At 45.3% G+C, this 12,460-nt stretch overlaps 1 protein-coding gene across 1 annotated transcript in view; it reads right to left on the reverse strand.

The window, feature by feature from the left end:
- Window positions 1-12,460, reverse strand: part of CLNK (cytokine dependent hematopoietic cell linker) — a 204,223-nt gene that overhangs the window by 105,490 nt on the left and 86,273 nt on the right. The window contains exon 3 of the mRNA XM_027545041.1: window positions 8,141-8,212. Within this exon, the coding sequence (XP_027400842.1) occupies window positions 8,141-8,212 (72 nt within the window). The remainder of the gene's footprint in view (window positions 1-8,140; window positions 8,213-12,460) is intronic.

Raw genomic sequence — 12,460 nt, forward strand, 5'->3', positions numbered from 1 at the left:
AGAAGGGTTAGGCTACCCACTCCAGTATTCTTGGGATTCCCTGGTGGCTCAGCTGGTAAAGACTCCACCTAAACCTGGGTTTGATCCCTGGGTTGGGAAGATCCCCTCCAGTATTCTGGCCTGGACAATTTCATGGAGTGTATAGTCCATGGGGTTGCAGAGTCAGACATAACTGAGCAACTTTCACTTTTCAAACTCATTTTAGGAGCTTCCTGGTAGCTCAGTGATTAAAAAAAAATCTGCCTGCCAATGCAGGAGATGCGGGTTCGATCACTGGGTCGAGAAGATCCCCTGGAGAAGAAAATGGCAAGCCCCTCCAGTATTCTTGCTTGGAGAATCCCATGGACAGAGGAGCCTGGTGGGCTACAGTCCATGGGGTCACAAAAGAACTGGACACAATTTAATGAGTAAAAACAACAGCAAAACTCATTTTAAATATAAAACAAAAAGGAGTGAAGGTAGAGGTCAAGTTTCTAAATTCATTCCCTTCTTCCTGCTCTATCTGCAGCATGTTGGGAGCTCATTTCACTCAAACTTCATAGCAATTCTTGTTGGATAGTATCTTGCTATCAATGTCAGGGCTACGATGGGATGTTAGTGCTATATATCCCACCTGATGGGCCCACCCTCTTCTCTCCACCTCCCTGAGGGATGGGGAGGGTTTGCATCAGGGAGACACGCAGGCGGAGGTGTGGAAACGCACAGGGAGCTTGGAGGGCAGGGAGCCTGAGGGATAAGCTGGAAGGACTGTGTTGACCTCTAGGTGGTGTGACACATCTTAACGCAGAGGATAAAGGATGATCAGAGCCGCATCTCAGGAAAGTGATGCCCGAGCACACATGTCCGAGTGGAGAGGGAAGGACAGGGGTGTAACAGTCTCAGGAAGAGGTGTGACAGGCCTCAACAGTGTGGGTTTTTATTCTTCCCTGACATAGGCACCCAAACCCTGCTCTGATCACCTGGCACCTGCCCGGTGGAACCCACACTTATGTCACCAGAGCGGAGCCCAACTCCCCTTCTCAAACTTCCTACCCCAGGCCCTTAGCTCCTAAAGGGGAGACCAGATGCCTAACACAGTGCCTGGAACGCGGCTTATGCACAAAAGCATGTTGTTGAATGAGCACAGAGGAGGGAAGGGGCAGGTGGATGACGGCGAGGAAGGTGGCAGGGAAACACAGATGAGAGGACAACCCCGGAGTGACAGCCTCGAGCCCCACCACAGCCCACGTCTGGGTCCACACGCAGACTCGGCCTCCTCCAGAGAGGCCTGCAGGATGTCCGGCATGTAGGAACCTGGTCCGTGGGTGTGCGTGCAAACCCCTCCAGGGACTGGTTCCAGTTTTCATTACAAATTTGACGTCGGAGAATAAGGAACGACTCCTTATTCCTTTGAAGCAGATGAAATTCACACCAAGGTGGAATCAGATCAAGTCTCGTATTTAGTAAGTGAATAATGGTTCCTTCCTTTTTAGGGGCAGGTGATGGAAACGTTCTTTTAAAAATTGAAGTATAATTGATTTACAATGAGCCAGGTGTACAGAAACGTGATTCAATTATATATGTATATTCTTTTCCAGACTCTTTTCCACTATAGGTTATTATAAGATATTGAGTATAGTTCCCTGTGCTATACAGTAGGTCATGTTGTTAATCTACTTTATATAGAGTTTATCTGCTAATACCCAATTCCCAATTTATCCCTCCTCCCTTCCTTCTTAGTGGGGCTTCCCAGGTGGCTCAGATGGTAAAGAATCCACCTACAATGCAGGAGACCCATGTTTGATCCCTGGGTCAGGAAGATCCCTTGGAGAAGGGAATGACTACCTACTCCTGTATTCTTGCCTGGAAAATTCCATGGACAGAGAAGCCTGGCGGGCTATAGTCCATGGGGTGTCAAAAGAGTCAGACATGACTGACCAACTAACACTACCTCCTTGGTAAACATAAGTTTGTTTTCCAAGTCTGTGGGTCTATTTCTGTTTCATAAATAAATTCACTGTATCATTTTTTTCAGATCCCGCGTATTAGTCCATATCATATAATATTTGTCCTTCTCTATCTGATTGACTTCACTTAATATGATAATCTCCAGGTTCATCCATGTTGCTGCAAATGCCTTGTTTCATTCTTTTTTATGGCTAAGTGATATTCCATTCTGTATATATATCACATCTCCTTTCTCCATTCGTCTGAGGATGCACACGTGGGTTGCTTCCGTGTCTTGGCTGTTGTGAATAGTAAGAAGTGCTGCAGTGAACTTTGGGGTGGCTGTATCTTTTTGAAATAGAGTTTTTGTCTTTTTGGTTGTATGCCCAGGAGTGGGATTTCTGGATCATATGGTAGCTCTATTTTTAGTTTTTAAGGAACCTCCACACTGTTCTCCATAATGGCTGCACCAATTTACATTCCCACCAACAGCATAGGATTATGGATTCATTTTTTTTGCGAAAGATATCCTTGACTAGGTCTAAGAATCTTCTCTTTCCTATTTTGTTTTTACAGAAAAATATTTGGGAGAATGCAACTCCCTGAAGTTATCCCCAGAAAGACACTGCCAATGTTTGATCTCATTCTGAACTGTGAAACGCTCATAGCCCCCACCACACTCTTGGCTAGGGGCAGCCTAGTCTGACTCTCACCCCCTCGGCATCCTACCCTACCAGGGTCCCAGAGCCTTCCCTCCTCTAAGCTTCTGTGTCAGCCCTTCTAGCTCTAACTGTACACTTTGTGTAGCTCAAAGCAGTGTATAGTTATTAACTTCTTACATAAATCTCATATTAAATTTCACTTTTCCTTCTTTCCTCAACTAGACTTTAAGTTCTTTGGGGACAGAAAGCATGTCCTGTGAGCTACAATCCCTTCCATATATGCTATCTAAGCTCCTGACAAATATTGAAAGAGGAAAATAAATTCATTTGGCAGTTTGACGGTCATACAGCAGACGAGTGAGCGGTGCAGAGCGCGGTACTTTGCCAGGCCGACTTTAGCTCCAGTGGGCAGAGCAACGCCTGAATCTACCATCCCCTCCACCCTCCACACGCTCTCTGTCCCTCTCCCGTTTGTTCTGCCATCTCTCCCTGTTTCTCTCGCTCTCTTTTTCGGCTGTGCAGCCTAGCCTGTGGGATCTCAGTTCCTGGACCAGGGATAGAACTCAGGCCCTCGGCAGTGAAAATGCCAAGTCCTAACCACGGAACTGCCAGGAAATTCCCTTCTCTCTCTTTTTGTTTTTCCATCCTTCTTGCTCCGTGAAAAGTTTCTTTTATCACCTATTTCAGGATCCAGTCTCTGCCAGGTGCTGGGAGGAGTACAAGCTCGTAGCATCCTGGGGCATCCTGACTTTATCCACCTCCTTCCCACTCTTCTTATTCCGTTCAGCCGTGTTTATTGAGCATCTTCCACATAGTAGCTGACGCAGGAGCTCCTTGCAGATGAGAGCTGGGGGGACAGCACACTTTCCCACGCATCCTCTGAAAGCTCCTGGCACCCTCCGTAAAGCTCTCAGCTTGGGGGAATCTTTAGGAAGGACACTTTCTGCACAGTGAGGGGACCAGAGGGAACAGAAGTGATTCTTAACATCTCTCTCGGCGCCGCAGATACTCAGAGCCGTTGAAGAACAGGAAGGGGAAAACCAGAGAAGCCAGGCTCAGACCTACAGCTGTGGCCGCCCATCCCGAGCTGAGCTGTGATCTCAGGGGTGCCTGGCAAGGACAGCCGGCAGGGGGCCTCCCAGTGCACTGAACGGAACAGGGAAGCCAGCTCCCTGAGGACCGGCCTCCTGGGGCCTGAGAATTGACAGCCAGCTCCACCTGGTCCCCTGGAGTTGGCTATTGCTGCAGGTATTAATGGTGGGAGAGAAAAATCCCTAGACAGTGAGGTGATGCACTGGACAGAGTATGAATGTGGGAAACGTGAGCGACGCTGTTAGGAATGGCCTCGTCAGGAATGGGGATGGAAACAGAGCCTTGCACTTGGAGTGTGAGCCTTGGCTTCGCTTCTCCCTAGAAAGTGGGCTTGAGAAAGCCCTCTGGCTCCCAGTCATTGCCGCCCCCCAAGCTCACAGGGCCTGCGTCTGCTTCGGCCGCCGCATGGGGCCCAGTGTCTTGTGTTCTGTGACACTGGCCTTTTTGTTTCTTTCCACCAGAGGCTGAGCATCTTGATGGCAGGGGCTTTGTCTTCCTCATCTACATGGGGCCCAGTGTCTTGTGTTCTGTGACACCGGCCTTTTTGTTTCTTTCCGCCAGAGGCTGAGCATCTTGATGGCAGGGTCTTTGTCTTCCTCGTCTTTGATTTTTCTGGTCCCCAGGGCAGTGATCTCTCACAGGTGAGGACAGCGTTCTCTCCCATTTCCATCCCACCCTCCCGCACCCCTATCTTACATCTTCTTCCTTCCATCTCGTTTATCTAGTTGAGAGGGCTGAGCCCAGAGGCCTCTTACTCCAGCTCTAAAGCTTGCACTCTTGGTAACAATGTTTGATGTCGAGGTTCTCAAACATGCCCAGCCGTCATCATCACTGGGAGGGCTTGTTTAATCCAGGGGCTCAGACTCTAAAACCCAAGTGTCTGATTCAGTGGTGGGGCTGAGGACCTACACTTCCAAGCAGCTCCCAGATATGCTGATACTGCTGGTCCAGGGACCAGCTCTAAGAATCGCCGCTAGGAATCTTCGTGATTGGGGATGTCCTTCTCAGGACATGTCAGCTCGAAGAATCGCCGCTGGAGGCTTCATGATTGTGGGTGTGAATGTCCTTTCTCAGGACACGTGCTCCTTCTTCATAGTGGAGTCTTGACAAGGGTAGGTTTGAGACTCACAGGAACAGAAAACTTAGAACCCAGAACAGGCCCTGGATTTGAAGTCAGACTCTGAATCCAGATCCAGCTCTTACCAGTTACCGGCTCTGTGGCTGTGACCAAGATGCGGTGCCTCTCTCAGGCTTTCTTTCCTCATCTGTTAAATGGGAATGATCACAGTGGGTTGGCCAAAAAGTTCACTGGGGTTTCTCTGTGACATCTTCCCAAACTTTTTGGCCAACTCAATACCTGCTTCAGAGGATTAAATGCTGAAGTTTCTTTTATGGCGAGTCTGGTGCTTGTTAGGCATTCTGTTATTGATTCGAGTTTGGACTCCATTGGAAAACATCAGTGACGTGCTTCTGTTTCTGCCCACATGGGAATGTGGTGGGTGTTGAAGACTCTGCCAGGTAGACTCCACAGGCTGTTCTAGAAAACATTCGTCTCAGTCTTGTGGACAGGTCACGGGTAATGGACAGGTATGTGATCCTGTGTTTCTCTTGGATAGTCTCCTGGGCGGTATCACCTTTGTGAAGCCCCAGCACCGAGCTTTGCTTTTTCCCTTGTGTGTTACCAGGAGGTCCGTGCATGCTTGAGTTTGGGGTGGGTGGGGGAGGACAGCCCTTCTGTGCCTGTTGCTGGAGTTGACCCCAACACCTAACTGAGGGATGGCAGTCACGAGGCCAGCGATGCAGAGCCAGGGTTGCTTTATCTCCCCCTCTTTCCCCCTTGGTAACCATTAGCGTGTTTTCTACATCTGTGACTTGATTTCTGTTTACAAATAGGTTCATGTGTACCAGGTTTTTAGATTCCACATACAAGCGATTTCATATGATATTTACCTTTCTCGGCATACAAGCTCTTAAAATAGCACCTAGCCCGTGGCAAGCACTCAGTGCCTGTTGGCCTTTGTTATTTACTGAGAACCTACTGTGTTCCAGGCACGCTGCAGAGGTCAGGCAGTTATTCCCCAAACACAAGCACTACCTTGTATCCGGGGGATTGATGACGGATAAGACAGTCTACTCTTGCTTTTCTTTTTTTTTTTTCATGTTGCATCACACAGCTTGTGGGATCTTATTTCCCCAACCATGGACTGAACTGGGCCCTCAGCAGTGAAAGTGTGGGAGTTCTAAGCACCTGACCACCAGTTAATTCAGTCTGCTCTTGTTTCCAAGTACCATTTCTAAAAGAAGCAAGGCATTGAAATGGAAAGGGGCTTGTTTGAGTGAGGTCACTCAGCTAGGGAGCAGAACCTATTCTGTCCTTTGGTCCTGCCCATATGTGGCACTGCCCTTACTGCATCATCACCAGACGCTGATAATGATCATTTGAGTGGAGAATGAAAGCATCCATTTACTAGTTCTGAAAGTATGATGGTAGATCCAAATCTGTAGTTTTTAGACATTTTGATTTGATTTATAGATCTCAGATACTAATTTATATTCATATAATACTTTCATTATAAAATATGCAGTGGTACAAAGATTTGTATGTATATAGGAGTTTTTTTTTTTTAATTTGGGTTTATAAATGGTTTGGAACAGGTTGCAGAAACATCGTCTGTTGCTCTTTTTAATATATCTCGAGCATGCTATGACACATCCTGAAATAATTTGCTTCGGAAAAAAGCACTGCTCTCCCTCTTTTGCAAATGTAACTGTAAATATTACTTTGAGGTATGTAATTGCTGCAACCATCTCCATTTGAAGGAAGACTTCTAACCCGTCCATCTCCCATCTCTTGCTATTGTCAAGAAATCAGAAATATTGACTTAAAAGGCATTATTCAAATGTGTTGAATGTAAACACTGAAGAAGTCTGAGAACAGCCACAAATTTTCCTTTGCTTAATGCAGCCTTGAAAATATTTCAAGTATTCTGTTTTACAGGCATGCATTCACTCTGCTTAGGGAAAATATTACTTCAAGCACATCTTAGCATGCCAAGAACGCTTCTAGTGTCTGGCACTTAGTAGGAACTGAATGGATGTTTGAAGTTTGACTTGAGTTGAAGTTCCCTGGGATACACGTGTTGCTATGACACCTGGAAACCCTTGGGTTCCTTTAGGTATGGAGACAGCTCTGGCAGGGCTTGGTGAGGGGCTCTGGCTAGGGGCAGGCAGGCCTACAACCCTTCTGGGCAGTGGGGCATTGCTCAGAATCAGACCTGGCTCAACACAGAGCTAGAGCTGGCTTCACAATTGGTCCCTTGTCACTCATTTCATCGAGTGGCCCTCCTTCTGAGCTCTCAGACTTGGCTGCGAGCCCCTTGGAGACAGGACTCTGGCTCTCATTTCAGCATTTTCAAGAGCCTGTCCTAATGCCGTAATTGCTCGTAAATGTTTCACTCAATTGAAATAAAAAGAAAAGAAACCAAGTGGGCATATGGCTCCCTCTAGTCTCCTCACTTCTGAGACCTGGCTGTGAACTCATGGCCAGATCCTCCCATGATTCATCACTTAAATCATTCAGCAGCTGAAGGATGCAAGCTTTCCCCTCAAAGGCTGTCTCTTGGGCTGTTTAGAGACCCAGGTGGGCCGTGGAAATAGCCCTGGTCTGAAATGCTATGGATGCCTGGGCGGTGCTTTTTTAAAATTTTTAATTTTTTTTATTGGCTGTTTTACCTTACACATAATCTTTGATTTTTTTTAATGGAATTATAGTTGAATTACAATGTTTGTAAATTACTGCTGTACAACAAAGTGATTCAGTTATATATATATGAGTGTGTGTGTGTGTGTATAGGGGGGTTCCCACGTAGCTCTAGTGGTAAAGAACTCGCCTGCCAATGAAGATGTAAGAGATGTGGTTTCGATCTCTGGGTTCTGAAGACCCCCTGGAGTAGGAAATGGCAACCCACTCCAGTATTCTTCCCAGGAGAATCCCATGGACGGAGGAGTCTATGGGGCCACAAAGAGTCAAACATGACCGAAGTGACTTATCACACACACATGCATGTATATATATAATTCTTTTTTATATTCCTTTCCATTATGGTTTATCCCAGGATAGTGACTCTACTTCCTTGTGCTGTACAGTGGGACCTTGTCTATCCATCCTATATATAATAGCTTACATCTGCTAACCCCAAACTCCTACTGCATCCCTCTCCCATAACCAACACCTGCATTACATACATGCTGGCCGTCTGGAAGTTCAACCTATGTCAAGTCCCTTCTTGTTCTAGATCTCGGTCTCCCTGTAACGTCTAAGATCACTGAGAGCAATATAAGTCTATCCCATTAATGATACGTGTGTGTGTGTGCACGCGTGTGTGTGTGTGCTGGTCAGCTTATTTGCCACAGCATCAAAAGTTTTACTCCTTTATTCATGAACAAAGAAATATTCTGACCTATTTTTCAGCAGAGCGAAGTTCTGGAATTTCAAATCACTGGCTCCTTCTTTGGCTATTTTTCTATTGCCCCTGTGATGAAAGAAAATAGATTATTGTCAGGAAATAGCAAGAAGTGAGGGGAAAAATTAATTAAGTGCATTCATTCATAGAAATAACCACTCAGTCAGATGTAAGTAATTAATGTCTCACACGTAATTCCAAATCTCTCTTTGCATTTCCAGTGGAGTTAAACAAAATCTGGACTTAAGATAATCCAATTACTTGAAAATATGCTTTTTTTTTTTTTAATATAAGAGCTTTATTTTACAAGGAGCAATAGCCTGGGGTAGAATAAGTGCCCCTAACTGGATGAAGACGTGGGCTTTCTCACATCAGCGTGGTCAAGTGGTGTCCTCCCTAAGGTCCCTGAATTTCCATAACATTGCTCTGTACAGCAAAAAGAATCACGCGCATGCCACCCGGTTAAGGGGAGGCTGTCAAACAAGGACAGTGCCTGCAGGCCAGGAAATGTCCTACATGCTTTCCTGTGTTGGCTGAATTCGACCAAAACTAGCAAACATCATCTGGGGTAGGGAGGAAGATGACTTAGGAATAGCAACTCAGATCCAAATAATATTTATTGAACTCCTGTATAATTTAGGGACTTTGCGATGCTATTTTCTATGAAGAGATTAACTAATTTTAAATTGAGTTAATTTGTTCAAATTCAGTAAGGCATTCTCTATCATAAAGAATCTCTAGTTCATTTCATTAGCCAAGTTTAATATACTTTCATTTTTCTCGCAGGCATTTTGTGAGCTCTATTAGACGTTAACGGATGATCCCTTCCTCCACAAATGCTCCTTGGCAGCTACCAGGGTAGCTCCTCTGACCTGCCTGCCCTCCTGATTCTCTCCACTTGGGCCACACCTGCTTCTTCTAGGACCTTATATTTTCCTCTCCTCCCTCCCCCAGGGCTCTTCCAGGGGGAAGTGTTTCTCAAACACTTTCTTCCCCTGCATCAAACTCAAGCTTCTGAGTTCAGTTCACCTGTCATTTCATCAGAGAAACCTCCTTTCTCCTCTGAGACAGACCCCTTCTAGCACTCGCCTGAGTTTTAGTTGTCCTTGGACTTAATGTATAGGTTGTATTCACGACTGTGACGCTGAGGAACTGCCATCTCCATGAGGGCAGAGACTGCAGGAGACTGCATGTCCAGGGCTTGGGACTGTGCCTGATTGTACAGGACATGCTGAAAGATAACTTGAGGCTCTCTCTCCACCCAGGATGTTTTTAAACTTTTTTTCTATATTGGAGTATGGTTGATTAACAATGTTGTGACAGTTTCAGGCGCACAGCAGAGTGACTCAGCCATACATGTGTATGTATCCATTCTCCCCAAAACTCCCCTCCCATCCAGGCTGTCACATAACATTAAGCAGAGTTCCCTGTACTATGGATGGAACTAGAGATTGTTATACTGAGTAAAGTCAGACAGAGACAGAGAAATATCCATCTAGGATTTTTTGTATAGCCTATTAACTGCAACACAATAAATTAAAAATGTAGTGAGTTGTTTGAATATATTTTGTCACCGTGTAAATTGATCATCTAGAAAGATAATGGATGATTCCATTATTTTCCAGTTTTTGTTATTTCACAATTACACAGTTGTTTCATTATTGTATTATTTTATATTCAATACATTTTATTATTTCGTTGTTTTTTATTTATCTGGGTGAAAGCTCGATTCATAAATCTTTATCTGCATTCTGACTTCATTTCTAAGCTCTGGAGATAAACATCTACCTTCTGGAATTTTTTAATTGGTCACCCCCAGCTGACTCAGGCCCTTTCCTAAGGAATGGCCCCATTATTCACAGAACTTCCAAACAATTATTTGCACACTCACCTTGAGTCTTCCCTCCCTTGTCTTCTCCATCCTCACCATCTCCACAATTTGTTACCAGATCCTAGAAACTGAGTCCCAAACATCTCTCTTCAATCCTTTAAATGATACCTAGTCTTAGCTCTGCCTTCATTCTCTCCAGCCTGGACTCCAGTGTCAGCCCCCTAGCTTCCTGGGCTCCAATCCACCCACCAAACTGCAATGAGAACAACCATCTTTTTAACTGGCAGAATATAACCAAGTCACCTCTACTTGAAATCCCCACCCCTCCTCCATTTCACAGGACCCAGTCCACAGTCTTTACCAGGATCCCTGCTCCAGGGGCCTTGGATACAATTTGTATTATTTGTATTCTTATTTCCTGCTAGCCCTGCTCTCTGACCAAGCCCCCAACATTGTCCTTGTTTGCCACAGGACAGGCCAGTGAATCAGAGACTAGGTGTTGAAGCAAGGAATACTTCATCTGGAGAGCTTACTGCCAAGAAGGTGGCAGACTAGTGTCTCAAAATAACCATCTTATTGCAGTCTGGATGCCAGTTTCTTTTATAGAACAGAGATGGGGGGCAGTGAGGAAATGAAGTTAAAAGGCCATTAATCTTGCAAATATCTCTTAGAAAGGCAATCCTAGGACAGGGGGTGTGATAATTCTTCCTTCTGACATCCACAGGTGGACAGGGTCCTGAACAAAGACGCTTTAGTTAACAATCAGGCAGAGGGGCAGGATTTTCTGAGGCAGGACACCATGTATGATTACAATAACAAAAGCAATGAAAAGCAAGTCAAACACTTCCAACAGCAAGAAACAGTTCCCGTGTGGAGTCAGAACTGGGTCTTTCCTGCAATAATAGTTTCCAGTCTTCAAGGCTTAGTTCAAACATTAGATCCTTGTGAGGTCTTCTGTGCTGCTTCCTCTTAGAACATTTTAGTATTTTTGGTATGTCTCTGTTCTACCATTCATTCATTTGTTCATGAATCCATTTATTCATTAACTCAACACAATATTAGAGATATTGTAGATATCAGATCTCTTTTGTGCCCGGCAATGGGATGAAGTTGTTAAGAAGACACATGACGCCTTCCTAGTGAATCTTTTATGGTTGTTGGGAGACAGACCATGAACAAGTAGATAAACAATCATATTTTTATCATATTGCTGTGTATGTGTGCCTGTTCAAGTGTTCATGTTCCCCTAGAGTAGAGGATTTTTGTGAGAAGACGCATATCCTGGGAATATTTTCTCTCCCAGCACAAGGACTAGCTGACCTCAGCTGTGCCCTCAGGAATGTTTTTAAGATATGAAATGATGCATTAATAGTAAATAGATAAACGAATGCCCTGCCCATCTGGGCTCTTACACAATAGTGAACCACTCATTCTACTGTGTAGGGTCTTTTAGGTCCCTCTGATACCAGGCAACTTCTGATGTGTCCCTGCACTGAGGAGACCTTAGGTTTCATTACATCTCTAAGGTATGGGCAACATTTCTGTGCTCTGACAGCCAGGGTAACATTTGCTGAAATGGCTTTAACCAGTTCAATTTTAGGAGAATATGGGGGGGGGGTGGTTCTGGGAATTTTCTCAACCTCTTCCTGGGATCCCCAAGAACCCAACAGCCTGAGAGCTTCCTCTGACTTTTCCAGAGAATCTACTTTTGCTTTTTTACTTTAGGAAGAGAGTTTAACTCAAGCTCTTTTTCTATTTCATCTTTACAGTAACCCTCAGCAGGGCAGTTAACCTAAGTAACCTAAGTTGGGCAGGCATCCTTCTCAGCTTTTTGCTACAGATGAGGGAACAGGGACCTTGAGAGTGGAGGGGATCTGATTCAAGGTCACCAAGTTGGTTGATGGCCCAGCCAGTGCTCCACACCAGGTCTCTAATCTGCCAGGTATGTGCTACATGCACCCTCCCCCTGGGGGAGCCAGGGTGTGTAGCCGCCTGATACTCAGGGTCAGGCGCCTCTGAGACCCACTAAGGAACAGGAGTAAGAATGAGTTGGGGTGGGGGGTACAAAGGATGAGGAGGTGGTGCTGTCCTTCCCACAACAGATTATTTAACAGATGAACAAAGCTGGCAAGTTAACAGCCATCGAAGGTCCATCTAGTCAAGGCTATGATTTTTCCAGTAATCATATATGGATGTGAGAGTTGGACTATAAAGAAAGCTGAGCACCGAAGAATTGATGCTTTTGAACTGTGGTATTGGAGAAGACTCTTGAGAGTCCTTGGACTGCAAGGAGATCCAACCAATCCATCCTAAAGGAAATCAGTCCTAAATATACATTGGAAGGATTGATGTTGAAGCTGAAACTCCAGTACTTTGGCCACTTGATGCAAATAACTGACTCATCTGAAAAGACCCTGATGCTGGGAAAGATTGAAGGTGGAAGGAGAAGGGGACGACAGAGGGTGAGGTTGTTGGATAGCATCACC

Source organism: Bos indicus x Bos taurus, chromosome 6, assembly GCF_003369695.1.
Source record: "Bos indicus x Bos taurus breed Angus x Brahman F1 hybrid chromosome 6, Bos_hybrid_MaternalHap_v2.0, whole genome shotgun sequence".
Taxonomy (NCBI): domain Eukaryota; kingdom Metazoa; phylum Chordata; class Mammalia; order Artiodactyla; family Bovidae; genus Bos; species Bos indicus x Bos taurus.